General features: G+C 42.5%; 1 protein-coding gene across 1 annotated transcript; it reads left to right on the plus strand.

Annotated features, from left to right (window-relative positions):
• The first annotated feature begins 12,747 nt into the window (after window positions 1-12,747).
• LOC129864808 (intestine-specific homeobox-like) lies at window positions 12,748-17,015 on the plus strand. Its single transcript, XM_055937094.1, has 3 exons — window positions 12,748-13,080; window positions 14,135-14,289; window positions 16,528-17,015. Exons 1-3 carry the CDS (start codon window positions 12,807-12,809, stop codon window positions 16,813-16,815), a joined length of 717 nt encoding a protein of 238 aa, XP_055793069.1. The 5' UTR covers window positions 12,748-12,806; the 3' UTR covers window positions 16,816-17,015.
• The last annotated feature ends 3,278 nt before the right edge of the window (window positions 17,016-20,293 follow it).

The following is a 20,293-nucleotide window of genomic DNA, read 5'->3' on the forward strand; positions in this document are numbered from 1 at the left end:
GGTTCTGGTTCTCCGAGAGAGAGAAAGAAAGAGAGAAGGAGAGAATTAGAGAGAGCATACTTAAATTCACACAGGACACTGGATAAGACAGGAGAAGTACTCCAGATATAACCAACTGACCCTAGCCCCCCGACACATAAACTACTGCAGCATAAATACTGGAGGCTGAGACAGGAGGGGTCAGGAGACACTGTGGCCCCATCCGATGATACCCCCGGACAGGGCCAAACAGGAAGGATATAACCCCACCCACTTTGCCAAAGCACAGCCCCCGCACCACTAGAGGGATATCTTCAACCACCAACTTACAATCCTGAGACAAGGCCGAGTATAGCCCACAAAGATCTCCACCACAGCACAAACCAAGGGGGGGGGGGGGGGCGCCAACCCAGACAGGAAGATCACGTCAGTAACTCAACCCACTCAAGTGACGCACCCCTCCTAGGGACGGCATGAAAGAGCACCAGTAAGCCAGTGACTCAGCCCCTGTAATAGGGTTAGAGGCAGAGAATCCCAGTGGAGAGAGGGGAACCGGCCAGGCAGACAGAGCAAGGGCGGTTCGTTGCTCCAGAGCCTTTCCGTTCATCTTCACACTCCTGGGCCAGACTACACTCAATCATATGACCCACTGAAGAGATAAGTCTTCACTAAGGACTTAAAGGTTGAGACCGAGTCTGCGTCTCTCATATGGGTAGGCAGACCGTTCCATAAAAATGGAGATCTTTGGAGAAAGCCCTGCCTCCAGCTGTTTGCTTAGAAATTCTAGGGACAATTAGGAGGCCTGCGTCTTGTGACCGTAGCGTACGTGTAGGTATGTACGGCAGGACCAACTCGGAAAGATAGGTAGGAGCAAGCCCATGTAACGCTTTATAGGTTAACAGTAAAGCCTTGAAATCAGCCCTTGCCTTAACAGGAAGCCAGTGTAGGGAAGCTAGCACTGGAGTAATATGATCAAATTTCTTGGTTCTAGTCATGATTCTAGCAGCCGTATTTAGCACTAACTGAAGTTTATTTAGTGCTTTATCCGGGTAGACGGAAAGTAGAGCATTGCAGTAGTCTAACCTAGAAGTAACAAATGCATGGACAAATTTTTCTGCATCATTTTTGGACAGAAAATTTCAGATTTTTGCAATGTTACGTAGATGGAAAAAAGCTGTCCTTGAAACAGTCTTGATATGTTCGTCAAAAGAGAGATCAGGGTCAAGAGTAACGCCGAGGTCCTTCACAGTTTTATTTGAGACGACTTTACAACCATCAAGATTAATTGTCAGATTTAACAGAAGATCTCTTTGTTTCTTGGGACCTAGAACAAGCATCTCTGTTTTGTCCAAGTTTAAAAGTAGAAAGTTTTCAGCCATCCACTTCCTTATGTCTGAAACACAGGCTTCTAGCGAGGGCAATTTTGGGGCTTCAACATGTTTCATTGAAATGTACAGCTGTGTGTCATCCGCATAGCAGTGAAAGTTAACATTATGTTTTCGAATAACATCCCCAAGAGGTAAAATATATAGTGAAAACAATAGTGGTCCTAAAACGGAACCTTGAGGAACACCGAAAGGTACAGTTGATTTGTCAGAGGACAAACCATTCACAGAGACAAACTGGTATCTTTCCGACAGATAAGATCTAAACCAGGCCAGAACTTGTCAGTGTAGACCAATTTGGGTTTCCAGTCTCTCCAAAAGAATGTGGTGATCGATGGTGTCAAAGGCAGCACTAAGGTCTAGTAGCACGAGGACAGATGCAGAGCCTCGGTCTGACGCCATTAAAAGGTCATTTACCACCTTCACAAGTGCAGTCTCAGTGCTATGATGGGGTCTAAAACCAGACTGAAGCATTTCGTATACATTGTTGGTCTTCAGGAAGGCAGTGAGTTGCAGCGCACCAGCTTTTTCTAACATTTTTGAGAGGAATGGAAGATTCAATATAGGCCGATAGTTTTTTATATTTTCCGGGTCAAGGTTTGGCTTTTTCAAGAGAGGCTTTATTACTGCCACTTTTAGTGAGTTTGGTACACATCCGGTGGATAGAGAGCCGTTTATTATGTTCAACATAGGAGGGCCAAGCACATGAAGCAGCTCTTTCAGTAGTTTAGTTGGAATAGGATCCAGTATGCAGCTTGAAGGTTTAGAGGCCATGATTATTTTCATCATTGTTTCAAGAGATATAGTACTAAAACACTTAAGTGTCTCTCCCGATCCCAGGCCCTGGCAGAGCTGTGCAGATCCAAGACAGCTAAGCCCTGGAGGAATACGCAGATTTAAAGAGGAGTCCGTAATTTGCTTTCTAATGATCATGATCTTTTCCTCAAAGAAGTTCATGAATTTATTACTGCTGATGTAAAGGCAGTCATTGTTGTTCTCCCCCTTAGACGAGGAGGAGCATGGATAGGACCAAGATGCGGATTGAGGGAAATAAGCCATCTTTTAATGGAAACAGCAAAACAATACACTACAAAACTACAAAACAACAAATGAGACTAACCTTCAACTGTCCTGTGAGGACACAGGAACAAACACCCACAAAAGCCTACTGCCTATGGCTACCTTAAATCTGGCTCCCAATCAGAGACAAATGAATGACAGCTGTCTCTGATTGAGACCCAATCTAGGCAGCCATAGACATAACTAGACAACCTAACAAACACTATCCCATACACATACAACACCCATGGACTAACCAAACACACACAACATACAATGCCCACCCCAACTCACGCCCTGACCAACTAAACATAATCAAAATAACATAAAAATAGGTCAGGAACGTTACAGCTGAAGTGAAAGCCATCCTCTCTTGGGGAATGCTGCTTTTTAGTTAGCTTTGCAACAGTATCAAAAATAAATTTGGGATTGTTCTTATTTTCCTCAATTAAGTTGGAAAAGTAGGATGATCGAGCAGCAGTGAGGGCTCTTCGATACTGCACGGTACTGTCTTTCCAAGCTAGTCGGAAGACTTCCAGTTTGGTGTGGCGCCATTTCCGTTCCAATTTTCTGGAACCTTGCTTCAGAGCTCGGGTATTTTCTGTATACCAGGGAGCTAGTTTCTTATGACAAATGTTTTTCGTTTTTAGGGGTGCAACTGCATCTAGGGTATTGCGCAAGGTTAAATTGAGTTCCTCAGTTAGGTGGTTAACTGATTTTTGTCCTCTGACGTCCTTGGGTAGGCAGAAGGAGTCTGGAAGGGCATCAAGGAATTTTTGTGTTGTCTGAGAATTTATAGCACGACTTTTTGTTCAAATATTTTTTATTGAACACACACAGGAATGGTGTATAGGTATAAAAGGCAGGTATACAATTTTTATCTAAACATAAAAGAGCAGACAGAAACAAAAAGACCCAGAGTTCTGGGTACAAAACAAATATTACAAAACAAGACATACAGAACAAGGACAGGTAGAAAGAAAGAGGGTAGATGTCTCCCCCTTTATTCCCCCCCTTTATCCCTCCTCCCCCCCCCCCCCCCCCCCCCCCATTATCCCTTCCCCTTATTCCCCTCCCGGTGCCAGCACATGCTGCCCAGAGGTGGATTAAAATATTACTATTGAGAGTGCGTTAAAAAGTACAAATTCACAGCGCCGAATGGTCCAAGTAAGAGAAGAAAGGCTGCCAGATTTGATCAAATGTTGATAATTTATTGTTCAGAATATATCTAATCCTTTCTAAGTGTACAGTGTTTGCCAATTCGCTGAGCCATAATTTGGTAGTGGGCGCTTCCTTCTTTTTCCAAAACAACAAGATTAGTTTTTTTGCCGTAATGAGACTGTAAGAGATGAGTTGTTTTTGAGGGTTGGTTAATCCGTTTAGGGAGTCAGACACTCCCAGGATTATCAGAAGCGGGTCTGGGTCAATTGAAGTCTCCAGAACTTCAGAGAGGATCCTAAAAATTCCACACCAGTAACCATACAAGCTAGAGCATAGGGCAAAGCAGTGGAGTAGTGTACCCTGTGTAGCCTGACATTTATCACACATAGGGGATGTATCAGGAAATATCCTATGCAGTTTGGTTTTGGAATAGTGTAATCTGTGTAATACCTTGAATTGTATGAGACGATGTCTGGAGTTAATGGAGCAGGTGTGGATATACTCCAAGCTATCTTCCCAGTCTGCCACCGAAATGTCAGTCCCTAGTTCTTCCTCCCATTTCGCCTTAATGGCATCTGTAGAAGGTGTGCTAACAGATTGAAAAGCATCATATAAACGAGATATCAGTTTGTCTGAGGTGGGGGATGTTTTTATGCATCCGTCAAACATGGAAGGCTTAGCGTTCCCAAAGGTTGGGAGGTGTTTTCTAACATAGTCTCTGATTTGTAGGTATCTGAAAAAGTTACTTCTGGGAAGATTATAAGTTTCCCTCAGCAACTCAAAGGAAGCAAAGGTCCCTTCTATATATAAATCCCCTATGGTACTTATCCCAAACTCTCCCCATTGCTCAATGGTGTTATCAAGGTTAGAGGGGGCAAAGGAGGGGTTCCTGGCAACAGGGAGCATGAATGACATTGGTCTAAGCTCAAAGTGGGTTTTAATTTGCTTCCAGATTTGGACTGTGCTATGTATAATAGGATTGTTACGATAAAGTGACCTCTCCAGATTGAGAGGCGACAAAATCACAGCACCAATAGAGAAGGGGTGACACTCCTCCCGCTCCATACTAAGCCAGCTGGGTGACGGGCGTGCGTCATCCAGCAAAAACGTAACAGCGCGGAGGTTAGCGGCCCAGTAATAAAATATAAAATTTGGGAGAGACAATCCTCCTTCCATTTTGGATTTGCAGAGGTGTTTTTTACCTATCCTGTGTGTTTTATAATCCCAGATGAACGGATTGATAATTGAGTCCAGTTGTTTATGAAAGGATTTAGGTATGAATACTGGGATGTTCTGGTATAGGTAGAGCAGTTGTGGGAGGAAGACCATTTTAATGGCATTAATTCTTCCGAGCAGAGAAATTGGGAGAGTTCTCCAAAATTGTATGTTTGTCTTGAGTTTCTGCATCAGAGAGGGGAAATTCTCTTTAAATAGTAAGGAGTATTGTTTGGTAACTACAATAACTAGATAGGTAAATTTTTCTGAAGATAACTTAACTTCTACCGACTCAGATGCTCAATCTAGCCCTACCAGTGCGGGGAGGTGGAATAACCCGCACTGGGCTGTGCACACTACAGGAGACACCGTGCGCTCTACTGCGTAACACGGCGTCTGCCCGTACTCCCGCTCTCCACGGTTAGCCTGGGAAGTGGGCGCAGGTCTCCTATCTGCCCTTGGCCCACTACCTCTTATCCCCCCCCCCCAAGAAAGTTTTGGGTAGTACTCACGGGCTTTTCGGGCTTCCGTGCTAGACGCGTCCCCTCATAAAGCCGGTTCCCTTCTCCGGTTGCCTCTGCTCTCCTCAGTGCCTCCAGCTGTTCCCATGGGAGGCGATCCCTTCCAGCCAGGATCTCCTCCCATGTGTAGCAACCTTTACCGTCTAAAACATCCTCCCAAGTCCATTCCTCCTTCTTGCGCTGTCCCTTCCTCCGATTACACCGCTGCTTGGTTCTGGTTATTTGGTGGGTGGTTCTGTCACGGTATTCCTCCTCCTCTACAACCGAAGAGGAGGAGTAGTGATTGAACCAAGGCGCAGCGGGTTGTGATGACATATTTATTTACAGAAAAGACGAAAACACGAACTTGACTATAAACTAACAAAACAATAAAACAGAGTAGACAAACCTGGACATGCGAACTTACATAAAACGCAGAACTCACGAACAGGAAAATGACTACACAAAAGACCGAACTTACAAACAAACCGAACAGTCCCGTATGGTGCGACAAACACTGACACAGGAGACAACCACCCACAACGAACACTGTGAAACAACCTACCTAAATATGACTCTCAATTAGAGGAACGCCAAACACCTGCCTCTAATTGAGAGCCATACCAGGCAACCCTAAACCAACATAGAAACAGACAACATAGAATGCCCACCCACACTCACGTCCTGACCAACTAACACATACAACAAACTAATAGAAATAGGTCAGGAACGTGACAGTTAAGGTCCCCTCCAATGATCAGGTTAGTATGGGAGATATCTGGAATCAGGGCAAGGACTCTTTTAAAAAAAGAGGGGTTATCAATGTTTGGGCCATAGATATTTAGTAGAGTTACAGAAGTAGAGTGGATCTCTCCTATTACGATCACATAACGACCCTCTTTATCCACAATAGTGGTTTTATGTAGAAAGGGAATTCCTTTCCGTACCAGAATCGCTGTGCCTCTCGTTTTGGCAGAGAAGTTAGAGTGATACACTTGCCCCACCCACCTACATTTAAGTCTGCTATGAGAATTATTTTTCAGATGGGTTTCTTGCAAAAATATAATATCAGACGAGAGTGCTTTCAAGTGGGCTAGGACTTTGCCTCTCTTAATTGGTTCGTTTAAACCCTTGACATTCCAGGAAGTGAATGTGAGCCCCGCCCCCCTCTCATTTGTAGTTCCTATGGTGGCCTGCATAACATATAACTCAATAAAAAGGTAAGAAAGCGCACCAAACCATCACGATCAGCATATGTAGCAGCTACACCCGAGCAGTATCCAGCCAGCCCCTCCCCCCCTGCAAGCACCTTTACTTCCCACCCTGTTCCCCTACTTTCCCCACTATTTACCCCCCCGATCAACCCACCTTTAACAGGCATACACAAATAGGAGAGAAAAAAATAGAAAAATAAATATAATAAACACATTGTCTGGCCGATGCCAGAAAAGCACGGTGTGACCTCGAACAAGAGGTAAAACAAAAATAAAATCCCAACTATACGTTCACCTCTCACTATCCTAGAACTTCTACTAACATATGAACTGAGGAGGCTCACGCGAATAAGTGTTCAATTAGCATCTAATAAACCTAAAGAGAATAAGTTGCAACTTAAACATATTGCGCACTTAAGCGTCATCTTGGGTCAATCCCTGAGATAAGCAAGATATAGCATCACAAGATTATATTGCTAAGCAATGCCGGTCTAAACATGAACCAGCCGCAACAGACATAGACAGCAGTACATTTACATATTGTGGGTTAGATCGGAAACAAGAATTTTTCTAAATTAAACGTACCCCCCAGTCAGAAAATAAATAAATAAAAAGGTTATATATATATATATATATATATATATATATATATATATATATATATATATATACACACATATATATATACACATACATACACATATACATACATTTACATTTAAGTCATTTAGCGGACGCTCTTATCCAGAGCGACTTACAAATTGGAAAGTTCATACATATTCATCCTGGTCCCCCCGTGGGAATTGAACCCTGGTCCCCCTGTGGGAATTGAACCCACAACCCTGGCGTTGCAAGCGCCATGCTCTACCAACTGAGCCACACGGGACCACACACACATACGTACATACACACACACACACATACACCCCCAAAAAATACATATAAAAGTATATATTAAAAATATATATATATACATATACACACACTCACACCCATACCTATATACATATGCATATATACACATACATACACATACATACAAACATTCATGCCCCAGAGTAATAATCTACACTAATTTAAAATATACACATACATAATGGTGAAATGCTAAGAGAAAATAATTATAAAGTACAAATAATAATTATATGTACGCACACCTACACAGACACTACAGAGGGCTGGTGGGGATCTAATCAGGAGAGCGGCCCTCGGCTAAAACAAAGGCAGAACGGCACAAAAAATCAACTTGCTATCCAGGTGTCTGTGTCTGCCCCTTCCCAACCATCACCCCCAGTCCCCTGCAAGCAAAAAATAAATGATATTGTAATAACAATAAATGTAAGAATTTAAAAATAAATAACGAAACAAAACAAAAAATGGGGGAATATAATTATATTCATCCGAAAGTGTCAATGATCAAACCTGGAAGGCATCGCAAATAGGCATCGTTCTGAACACAGCCAGAATGAAAGTGACTTTAACTGAGAGCTCAGACTGCCCTCCACAGCATCTTACATGATCGGTAGCCCTTGTTGAGACCGTTCAATACGGTTTCACCCGTTATGGTATAGTATGGATTCGATTCCATGAGCAGACCCTAACACACAATGACAAGGCACTCTAACCTGTACGGGGGATTGTGTTCCCGGATAAACTTCTCTGCGTCCAAAACCGAGGAGAGCCAAATCTTCTCACCGGAAGGCGGGGTAATTCTTAGTCTTGCAGGGAAGAGCAAGGCTGGGCGAAGATGGAGTTTGTAGAGTTTGGTCATGACATCTCTGTAGCCGCCGCGGTGCTTTGCCACATCGGGCGCATAATGTAACTTTATGTAACAGGCGCATAATGTACTTTATGTAACAGGTTGCCCCTCATTCGGGCCTCGCGCAGGATAAGATCCTTGGTCTTGAAACTGTGACAACAGATGATTACTGGGCGAGGACGTTGGCCCGGTCCAGGCACTGGGACAAGGGCGCGATGTGCACGGTCCAGCTGGGGGTCCGAAGCCAAAACATCCAATCCCATTGCATCCTTCAATAGCTTGGCGAAGAAGTCGGTGGGGCGAGAGCCCGCCTCTACCCCCTCTGCCAGACCAACAACGCGAAGGTTATTGCGTCTGGAACGGCCCTCCAGGTCGACCACTTTCACAGAAAGCCTCTGCACACTATCCTGCAGTGACGAGCATAGCTTCTCTAACTCGTCGATCCTACCAGCGTTGAATTCAGAAGCTTTCTCAAGGTCCACAATACTCTGGCCCTGCGAAGCGACCGCTCGAATGGTGCTCTCGATTTTGGTGTCCAGTTCAGCAATAGTAGCCTTAAGATCCTCAGCCAAAGCAACACGTAGTTCTCCCAAAGCCTGGGTAAGTTCTTTAAGTGTCACGTTGTTGCCTGTGCCTTCCGCCATGTCTGTCTCATTGTTTGGTGTGGAGTAGGCCTCCGATGTGGATTTATTGTCCTTTGGTCGCTTATTACTCAGCATTTTTACACAGAAAGTTACAATGTTGTATTAGAAAGAAACATTTCTTGTAAAAAGTATCATAAAGTAGGTTAAGTTAGATTATTTCGCAAAAAAGTTGCAGGAGCCTCACACACCGCCGTTCACTCCAACATGCTAGCTCCGCCCTCATAGCACGACTTTTGATGCTCCTTGGTTGGGGTCTGAGCAGATTATTTGTTGCGATTGCAAACGTAATAAAATGGTGGTCCGATAGTCCAGGATTATGAGGAAAAACATTAAGATCTACAACATTTATTCCATGGGACAAAACTAGGTCCAGAGTATGACTGTGGCAGTGAGTAGGTTCAGAGACATGTTGGACAAAACCCACTGAGTCGATGATGGTTCCGAAAGCCTTTTGGAGTGGGTCTGTGGACTTCTCCATATGAATATTAAAATCACCAAAAATTTGAATATGATCTGCTATGACTACAAGGTCCGATAGGAATTCAGGGAACTCAGAGAGGAACGCTATATATGGCCCAGGAGGCCTGTAAACAGTCAATTGAAATTTGCTATCGTAAATGTTAGCAACACCTCCACCTTTGCGGGATGCACGGGGGATATGGTCACTAGTGTAACCAGGAGGTGAGGCCTCATTTAACACAGTAAATTCATCAGGCTTAAGCCATGTTTCAGTCAGGCCAATCACATCAAGATTATGATCAGTGATTAGTTCATTGACTATAACTGCCTTTGAAGTGAGGGATCTAACATTAAGTAACCCTATTTTGAGATGTGAGGTATCACGATCTCTTTCAATAATGGCAGGAATGGAGGAGGTCTTTATCCTAATGAGATTGCCAAGTACTCTACTCCTCTAACCTCTTTCTCTCTTTATTTCTCTCTCTCTCTCTCTCTGGCCTCACCCATTATCATCCAACTACTACGCACTATTCACAATGATTATATCTACTACACGGAGGGAAAGGAGAGAGAGACTAAGAGATGAGAGAGTTTCTCATTCACTGTGCTATCTATCTCTCCTTAGACAAGGGACAGAAGGGTTGAGAAAGAGAGAACTCCCTTGAGAAGCCTGTACAGCCTCACTAGGCCAATGGAATCTATTTGTGAATCTGTGGGCCTGGTGATAGGACATCTGCTCCTTTCTGCATTGATTAGTTTGCCTGGTCAGATAAACCTGGATGATGATGTAACAGTGAGGACAAATTGAGAATGTGGGCTCATGTATGAAATGTCAATATCAAATCAAATTTGATTTGTCACATACACATGGTTAGCAGATGTCAATGTGAGTGAGGCGAAACGCTTGTGCTTCTAGTTTCGACAGTTCAGTAATATCTAACAAGTAATGTCTTTATTCTTTTGGAACTTTTGTGAGTGTAATGTTTACTGATCATTTTTTATTGTTTATTTAACTTTTGTACTTCATTTGCTTTGGCAATGTTAAAATATGTTTCCCATACCAATATATCCCTTGAATTTAATTGAATTGAAAGAGAGAGAGAGAGAGAGAGAGAGAGAGAGAGAGAGAGAGAGAGAGAGAGAGAGAGAGAGAGAGAGAGAGAGAGAGAGAGAGAGAGAGAGAGAGAGAGAGAGAGAGAGAGAGGAGCACAGATGATAAGCTTCTGCTAAAGATGTTCCCTCCTGTCCCGACTAGTCCAAGTGATTAATGACATTCTCTCTCTCTCTCTCTCTCTCTCTCTCTCTCTCTCTCTCTCTCTCTCTCTCTCTCTCTCTCTCTCTCTCTCTCTCTCTCTCTCTTCTCTGTTTTAGCACAGTGGACACTGCCTCTCAGAGTGTAGTTGGAGTGAGCTATGGTGGTTTGGTGTATAAGGCTGCCATCTAGAGGTGCAGTAATTGTAAGAACACAATTGTTATTCAGGACCATCTTTCTCTCCAAAATATCCACCCAGAATTTTAGATGTATCGCACACACACACACGCGCGCGCGCAAGCACACACACACATACACACACACACACACACACACACACACACACACACACACAGACACACAGACACACACACACACACACCCATGCATCCTTAACAGAATAAATACTCCCCCTCCACTCTCTCTCTGAAATATATATGAATACACTTCCCACATTGCTTTTCCCAAAACAACTTTTCTCTTTCCTCTCTCTACTTTATTCTGTGTTTCCAGACTGAGTCCCTAAGTAGGAAGTAGCTCCCAAAGTTCCTGTGGGGTTCTGGGAATCAGCTCTGTGTAACATTTTTTATTTATTTAACCTTTATTTAACTAGGCAAGTCGGTTAAGAACAAATTCTTATTTACAATGACGGCCTACACCTGCCAAACCCGGATGACGCTGGGCCAATTGTGAGCCGCCCTATGGGACTCCCAATCACGGACGGTTGTGATACAGCCTGGAATCAAATCAGGGTGTCTGTAGTGATGCCTTTAGCACTGAGATGCGGTGCTTTAGACCGCTGCGCCACTCGGGAGCCCAACATGAATAGTAACGTCATTTCCTGGACGTCAGTTGTAGTGTTGACTTATGGATACAAGAGACAGAGTAGAACTCATTTTAATTGTGTTAGAAGTGCTCCATAAACAGTGACTTTCTTTCTAATGACCACATGGAGGTGCTATAAAACCCCACCTAAATCAGGTCCTAACTGCAGAGCCTATCACTGGATAGAGGGTGCATCTCAAAAGTCTAAATTGGCTTCCTCTCCTCCTCTCCTCGTCTCCCCTTCTCCCCTTCGTATGCATTAAAGGAGACAGAACAGACGAAAGCAGCATAACAATGTTTACCTACCAGGTGTTCGCCCCAAACAGAACAAATCTTCCATATGGGTGCAAAGGAATGAGAGAAGATGAGGAGAGGAGGAGAGGAAGCCAATTTAGACTATTGATACGCAGCCAGAGTTCACCAAAAGGCCACCAACTCTTCCGTAGACAGATAGCGTTATTAAGTCAGCTAATTGAGCATCGTAAACCAACACAACACGTAAACACATGAGCCAAAACGCTACGATGATCAATGAACACATTGATATTTTCTGGGCTTTTCTAGTAGCCCCATCCTCATTATGAGGTATCATTCATTTTGACTAATTTTGCAATTAAACACAAGGACACCTCGGAAAATGGAATATCATTCGGGGGATGTTTATGAGTTTGGCAAAGAGGTTTAGCTGGCTTAACTCTGGTTGCTAAATCTCTTTCTGCTGTAGCCAACTTTGTGGCATGTCAACAACAAAGAATTCTGCCCGAGCAGAAACAGAATGCTACCCTTTATAGCTTAGCTACACTCCTGAGTCTTAAATGATCAAATGATAATCTTCAACGTTTCTCGACATTGAATGAGAACAGTCAGCTGTCAAGGTAAAGGAGTTTATGGCAGTGTGTGAGTTACACAGTAAACCTGCTCCTCCTTCTATTGATCCTAATGATCCACTGTATTAGCCTACAGACCCTATCTGTCTTTACCTGGGGACACAGTTATGACACCTGATAGGAGTTACATGACAGAGAGGTAGAGAGACTAGGAAGGAAGATAGGCAGACCGAAATCGACCTACGGCGAGAGAACAGGCTGGACAGAAAGAGACACAGAGAAACAGACAGAAGGAGGTATACAGATACAAAGGGAGGAAGAGAGAGACCGAGAAGAAAAGAGCGATAGAACAAGACAGCGAGAGAGTGAGAGATAGAAAGAGAGAGAGAGAGAGCGAGAGACGCAGAGAGAAGCAAGTCTGAATTCTAGACTACAGACAACCAGTGAGGGGACCAGGAGGTGTAACAAGGAGACAGTTGTACCCCGTCTACAGAGCTCTGATTAGCAGGCTGGGTCACCCTCTACGGATGAGACTGGAAGTCAGTGTAGAGGAACCAGATAGGCCGGTGGTGCAGGATATGTCAGTGCACCATGGAGGCTCACAGAGACAGACTCCAGAGTGTGTCCCCCCCAAGGTGCTGTCTCACTCCATCGAGCGGATCCTGAGGAGAACACCGTGTCTGGATGGGGAGGAGAGGGGGGGCGGAGGAGAGGAGGAGAGAGGGAGCATGGCGGGAGAGACGGGGTCTGTGTGTGTGAAGACCCCCGCTGAGCAAGAGCCTAAAGTCAACAGATGCCCAGGTGTGTTTAGTCAGTGGTTCCAAAGGCTCGGTTTGTTGGAGCACGCTGTGGATTTGATTAACTGTATGCTGCGGTTTTGATCAAAGTATCTGATAAATGACCTTATTAGTAGCAGTAGAAAACTTGAATTCCCAAAATACAAGTGGGAAACTCATTTGAATGAAGCAAGATCATTAGATAAGTACATTATGTGTTCAACAGTGTAGATTGTGTTTCTTGTGCTACAGCCTTCTAAACTGTAGAGTTTAACTCAGAGTTTGGAAACAGAGTGAGTAAATGGCATTGTAACAGTGTTGGATGAGGAAAGGGTGCTTTATATTTTATTTGAAGAAGGTTTAAGTTTGTTCTGGCTAAGTGTTGCTAGGCTCAGTCACTGCAGAGGCAAGAGTCAGAGGTTGTTTTATGGTTTCGTGCTTTTTTTTTCTACCCTTTTATATGGTGGTGCTTTGATGTTGATGTTGAAAAATGTCTTGTTCGTGATCCATAAACGCTCAACGCTCCGTCTTTTCTGAAAAGCCGCTTGGGGGAATTGGATTACTGCAAATTCCATTCTCGAGGAACGTTCAAGAAAAACGACAATAAACAAAAACAATTATGATTAGAAATGCACTTGAGACACAGTCATGGGAATTACTGTATAGCTATTGTTTTAACCTTCACCTAAGGACAAAAATGCTCCGCAAATGTGTTACCCCCTGTATATTTAGTGCACAAATAATAACTTATTTCCTGTCATAACCGTTTCTGTAACTGTCAAGGTCTAATTGTATTTGGATAGTTACCTGTAAATACTGTAGACTTTAAGTGCCATATTTAGCTAAACGGCCAAACACATTTACAGAGTTTGCTAAATATCTGCTTTCCATTTCGAATGGAATAAATTGTGTGTGTGTGTGTGTGTGTGTGTGTGTGTGTGTGTGTGTGTGTGTGTGTGTGTGTGTGTGTGTGTGTGTGTGTGTGTGTGTGTGTGTGTGTGTGTGTGTGTGTGTGTGTGTGTGTGTGTGTGTGTGTGTGTGTGTGTGTGTGTGTGTGTGTGTGTATGTTTTGTTTGGAGTAGTGTCACGGAGCAGCAGTCGGCGGGTACGAACCACATTCACCTCGGTCCAGCTAGAGGTGCTAGAGAGGTCCTTCCAGGATAGCCAATACCCTGACATACATTCCAGAGAACTACTGGCCTCCCAAACACAGCTGTCAGAGGCACGAGTACAGGTAAGTACACTACTGTGTGTATTTGCGCGTGTGTGTGTGCGCATGCATGTCTGTGTGTTTGGTTGGTTTCTTGATGGTCCTCTAACATACAGTGAGCACCATGATTCATTGGACAGTGACCATTTTTTTTGTTATTTTGGTTCTGTACTCTAGCACTTTGAGTTTGAAAGGATACAATGACAATGAGGGTGAAGTGCAGACTGTCAGCTTTCATTTGAGGGTATTTTCATACATATCGGATGAACCATTTAGAAATTATAGAAGCTTTTGTACATAGCCCCCCCATTTTCGGGCATCAAAAATCATTGGACAGTGTAGAATAAAGTAAGCATTGTTAATATTTGGTCACATATCCTTTGCATGCAATGACTGCTTGAATTCTGCGATACTTCGACATCACCAGACGCTGGGTATCTTCCCTGGTGATGCTCTGCCAGGTCTGTACTGCAGCCATCTTCAGTTCCTGCTTGTTTCGGAGACTTATTGCCTTCAGTCTCCTCTTCAGCATGTAAAATGCATGTTCAATTGGAATCAGATCCGGTGATTGACTCGGCCAGTCAAGGATTTTCCACTTTTTGGCAATCAAAAAACCCTTCGTTGCTCTAGCAGTATGTTTAGGTTCATTGTCTTGTTAAATGATGAAGTGCCGTCCAATGAGTTTGGAGGCATTTGGCTTTATCTGAGCAGATAAAATATTTCTGTAGACTTCAGAATACATTGTTCTACATCTGTCTGCAGTCACATCATCGATGAAGACAAGTGAGCCTGTTCCACTGGCAGCCATACAGTCCCAAGCCATAACACCCCCTCCACCATGTTTCACGGATGAGGTGGTATGCTTTGGATCATGGGCATGTCTTTTTCTTCTCCACACTTTCCTCTTTCCATCACTCTGGTACATGTTAATCTTTGTCTCATCTGTCCACAATACTTTTTCCCCCATAACTCTTGGAGCTCTTTTAGGTGCTTTTTAGCAAACTGTAATCTCGCCTTTCTGTTCTTCAGGTTTATCAGTGGTTTGCATCTTGTAGTGTACCCTCTGTAGTCCTGCTGATGTTGTCACGCCCTGGCCTTAGTATTATTTGTTTTATTTATTATTTTAGTTAGGTCAGGGTGTGACATGGGGTATGTGTGTATTTTGGGGTATTATATGGTAGAGGGGGTGTTGGTTGTAGTTTATGGTTTTGTGTTGAGTGTATGTATCTAGCTGTGTCTATGGGTGTGTAGTTTTCTAGGAAAGTCTATGGTGGCCGGAATGGGGTTCTCAATTAGAGACAGCTGATTTCTGTTGTCTCTAATTGGGAGCCATATTTAAGGCTGCCATAGGCTTTAGCTGTTTGTGGGTCATTGTATATGTTTATGTCGAACGTAAGTAGTTTGTGTGTGCACTTGCGTTTTAGGTTTCACGATCGTTTTTTGTTAGTGTGTATAAGTGTTACGTGTTCATCTTCGTCGTTATAATTAAAGAAGATGTATTCAAGTCATGTTGCGCCTTGGTCTTCTCATTCATGTCAACACGATCGTGACAGATGTAGTCTTCTACGTATAGTAGACTTTGACACATATACACCTGCATCCAGGAGAGTGTTTTTGATCTGTTGGGCTGTTGTCAGGGGGGGTTTCTTCACCATAGAGACTATTCTCCGGTCTTCCACTACAGTGGTCTTCCTCAGTCTACCGGCTCTTTTGACATAATTGAGTTGACCGGTTGTTGTTTTCTTGTTAATGATGAACCAAACTGTTAACTTGGGCATGCCGAGGGATTTTGCAATGTTCCTGATTGATTGATTTTCATTTCTGAGTCTTATGGCGGCCAGCTTCATTTGCATCGACACTGCTGTCTTCCTCATGTTGTCACACCCCAACAACAACCTCCAAAGGCAATAGCAAAGTCTAGAATCAATACTATTCATCAACAGCTCTCTTGCATTCACTAACGACACAAATGAATACACCTACCTAACGACACACATCTGTGAAGCCAATTCAACAAATACTTGTAGTACCTTAAAATGGGGGGACCATGTACAAAAGATGCTGTCATTTCTAAATGGTTCATCCGATATGTATGAAAATACCCTCAAATTAAAGCTGACAGTCGGCACTTCACCCTCACTGTCATTGTATCCTTTCAAACTCAAAGTGCTAGAGTAGAGAACCAAAACAACAAAAAAGTGGTCACTGTCCAATGAATTATGGTGCTCACTGTATCTGCTGTGTGTTGTCATCCTGACCCAGATATGGTTCCAGAACCGCCGGGCCAAGTGGAGGAAGACTGGAGCTCTGGGAGAGAGCAGAGGATTGGACAAACTCTTAGACATCAACCAACAGCCTGAGAGGATAGTGCCGCTTCCTCCCCTGATTGGATCAGTCCAAACCAGGCCACACCCACTACAGCACAAGCTCTTCATCTCCAGGCCACCCTACCATCCCATTGGTGTTTACCAGAACTTCCTGCCCAAGCTCCACCCAGCCCTGGTACCCTACTCTGAGCCCTACCTGCTTCCCCTCCCAGCCCAGTCCTAGTTGACCCCAATGACACACACCATACCTGGACACACACTCAGCTGACAGACACACACACTGAATGTCTTGTATGTCAAATATGTCTGTCCCTGTACATATGTGTTTTCTGTACGTAAAACAATTATACTCATTCAGAAATCGGCTATTTTCATTCATTTCATACAAAGTATCATAAATAAAGGTCTTCAGTCTGAGCATGATTAGCTGAATCAGGTGTGTTATTGTAGGGCTGGAATGAAACACCTAGTAGCTCTCCAGGACCAGAGTGGGAGATTTGGAGACACATGTCCCAGACTGATCCTGGGTTCTCTGGGATTCTGAGAAACACTCTGACTCAGTCATCATCATCAGTATTACGTCATTTCCAGAGTCAACCACATAGTTCCTTGAATCTGAGTAGTCCTCTCAAAGGGTAAAGTAGTTTATGTGATATGATATGATTAATAGGACAATGTTCTGGAGTCTTTAAACAATGAACATTTATGGGTGACGATTGCCAAGGAAACCATTATATATTATCATGAGGTATTTATAGTAGAATCTCAATAAACTACATGTAGCCCACACATACAGTGCCAGGGTTTGGGAGAAAGAAAGATAGGGAGAGAGAGAGAGAAATAAAGAGAGAGAGAGAGGGAGAGAGAGAGGGAGAGAGAGAGAGAGAGGGTTATTTCAGATGATATGGGGCCTATAAAAGGGATACTGTGTTGAGATTTCAGATTATTACTCAATTGATTTATTGCACTCTACATATATGGCACTACCTTATCTTAATTCACCTGGGGTGAATCTGAGGGCAGGGCATGTGTACAGTCATCATCTGAGACACACACACACACACACACACACTACCAGGTATAGAGTCATCATAAAACAATTGTGTAAGATGGTTCAATGTTTCAGTGTTGCAGACAGAAATAGAGTAGATCAGTAGATCTCTGAGAATTATTTTTTTAACTGCAAGTTCTGGAAATGTCATCCCAACTGAACACATGATCATCTACAGTGCCATGCAAAAGTATTCATCCCTCTTGGTGTTTTTCCAATTTTGTTGCATTACAACCTGTAATTTAAATGGATTTTTATTTGGATTTCATTCCGACTTACACAAAATAGTCCAAATTGGTGAAGTGAAATGGAAAAAATTACTTGTTTCAAAAAATACAAAAAAAAATGTAATAATGGAAAAGTGGTCTGTGACCCCTTTTTTTTAACTGGGCAAGTCAATTAAGAACAAACTCTTATTTTCAATGACAGGCTTGGAACAATGGGTTAACTGCCTTGACAGATTTATACCTTGTCAGCTCGGGGATTTGAACTTGCAACCTTTCGGTAACTAGTCCAACACTCTAACCACTAGGCTACGCTGCCACCCCATGAGACTGGGACAGAGGTTCACCTTCCAGCAGGACAATGACCCTAAGCATACTGCTAAAGCAACACTCGAGTGGTTTAAGGGGAACATTTAAATGTCTTGGAATGGCCTAGTCAAAGCCCAGACCTCAATCCAATTGAGAAATTTGTGGTATGACTTAAAGATTTCTGTACACCAGCAGAACCCATTCAACTTGAAGGAGCTGGAGCAGTTTTGCCTTGAAGAATGGGCAAAAATCCCAGTGGTTAGATGTGCTAAGCTTATAGAGACATACCCCAAGAGACTTGCAGATGTAATTGCTGCAAAAGGTGGCTCTACTAAGTATTGACTTTGGGGGGTGAATAGTTATGCACGCTCAAGTTCTGTTTTTTTGTCTTATTTCGTGTTTGTTTCACAATGAAAAATATTTTGCATCTTCAAAGTGGTAGGCATGTTGTGTAAATCAAATGATACAAAACCTCCAAAAATCGATTTTAATTCCAGGTTGTAAGGCAACAAAATAGGAAAAATGCCAAGGGGGGTGAATACTTTCGCAAGCCACTGTAAAAGTTTCTCAACTCCAGTCCTAGGGAAACAACTGGTCAATGGCTTGATGATTCGTTGAATTGAATTGAATCGGGTTTGTAAGAGTCAATGAATGGGCTGGAGTCAACAGGTGCAGCCCTGTGCTGTGAGGCCTCAGGGCTGGTGTTGAGGAACCCTGATTGAAATATTTCACTGAGGTGGTTTGTTCCATCCTTCACCTGACCAGGTTAGAAAAAGCTGTAGCCTATTTACGAAGGCGCACTTGCCTTGACTCAACAACATTTCTTCCCTCTGCTGAACTTTTGACCCCCTCTTATCTGTATTTTCAGGCACTTAGCATTCGGGTGAACCCTGTGTTATAACAGTCTTATCAGACGAGCTAAGATGTGTCTCCGTCCACAGGCTAACGTTAGAACACACACACCAGTTTGGCCAAAGGCTGACAGATTTCTGTGGGCGTTATTAAATTTTCCAAGAATTTGTTTGGTGTGTTTCCGAAATGCCTGAAGTGCTGAGCTTTAACCAACATCCAAAGTTCAAAGTCATGCATTCCAAATGGAGGAACTTTTCATTTTTATTTTACAGTTGTGTATAACTGGTTTATTATGGTGTGAACAGTGAGTGGTACACTGTGTATATATATATATATATATATATATATATATATATATATATATATATATATATATATATATATATATATATATATATATATATATATATATATATATAAATATATATATATATATAAATATAAATATATATTTATATATAAATATAAATATATATTTATATATATATATTTAGAGGACACACATGCTAAGCTCATCAAAATATATGTCCAATTAATTTTAAAATATGAGTTTGAATGATCCATCTTTGTAATGTTTATCAGCTTTCAGTAGCCTACTTCAGTCCATTAGCTATTTTTATTGCTATTTTTATTGTTTCCTTCTTGTTTCCTGATATACATTTGATATACATTTGAAAATTAAGTGATATAGCAACAAGCACATCCTATTTAAAAATAAATCAATACATTAATATATATCAATCAATACAAATAATATATATATAATATATTAATGTATTGATTTATTTTTAAATAAGATGTGCTTGTTGCTATATCACTTAATTTTCAAATGTATATCAGGAAACAATAAAAATAGCTAATGGACTGAAGTAGGCTACTGAAAGCTGATAAACATTACAAAGATGGATCATTCAAACTCATACTTTAAAATAAATTGGACATATATTTTGATGAGCTTGGCATGTGTGTCCTCCTGTGGTTCAATAAGGGTATCGCAGCTGTGAGACCTTATTGCTGTGTTCCTGGTTTGAACAGGTGGTGGTGCTGTAGGACTTAGCATCTCTACAGTAGCTTATTCTATCTCCACTTTTGTTTCCTCTCCTGGCTCAAACATGATATTGTTTCCTGTCATCTTTCTCACTATGATTTGTATTAGTGGCCTATCTGGAGCCACTTATAAATGAACATCATAGGGGCATTGCAGTTGACAACTTAGGATATAGACTAAAATATACCAGGGGTCCCAATAGGGACCATATACAGTG

The sequence above is a fragment of the Salvelinus fontinalis genome, chromosome 11 (assembly GCF_029448725.1).
Source record: "Salvelinus fontinalis isolate EN_2023a chromosome 11, ASM2944872v1, whole genome shotgun sequence".
Lineage (NCBI taxonomy): Eukaryota > Metazoa > Chordata > Actinopteri > Salmoniformes > Salmonidae > Salvelinus > Salvelinus fontinalis.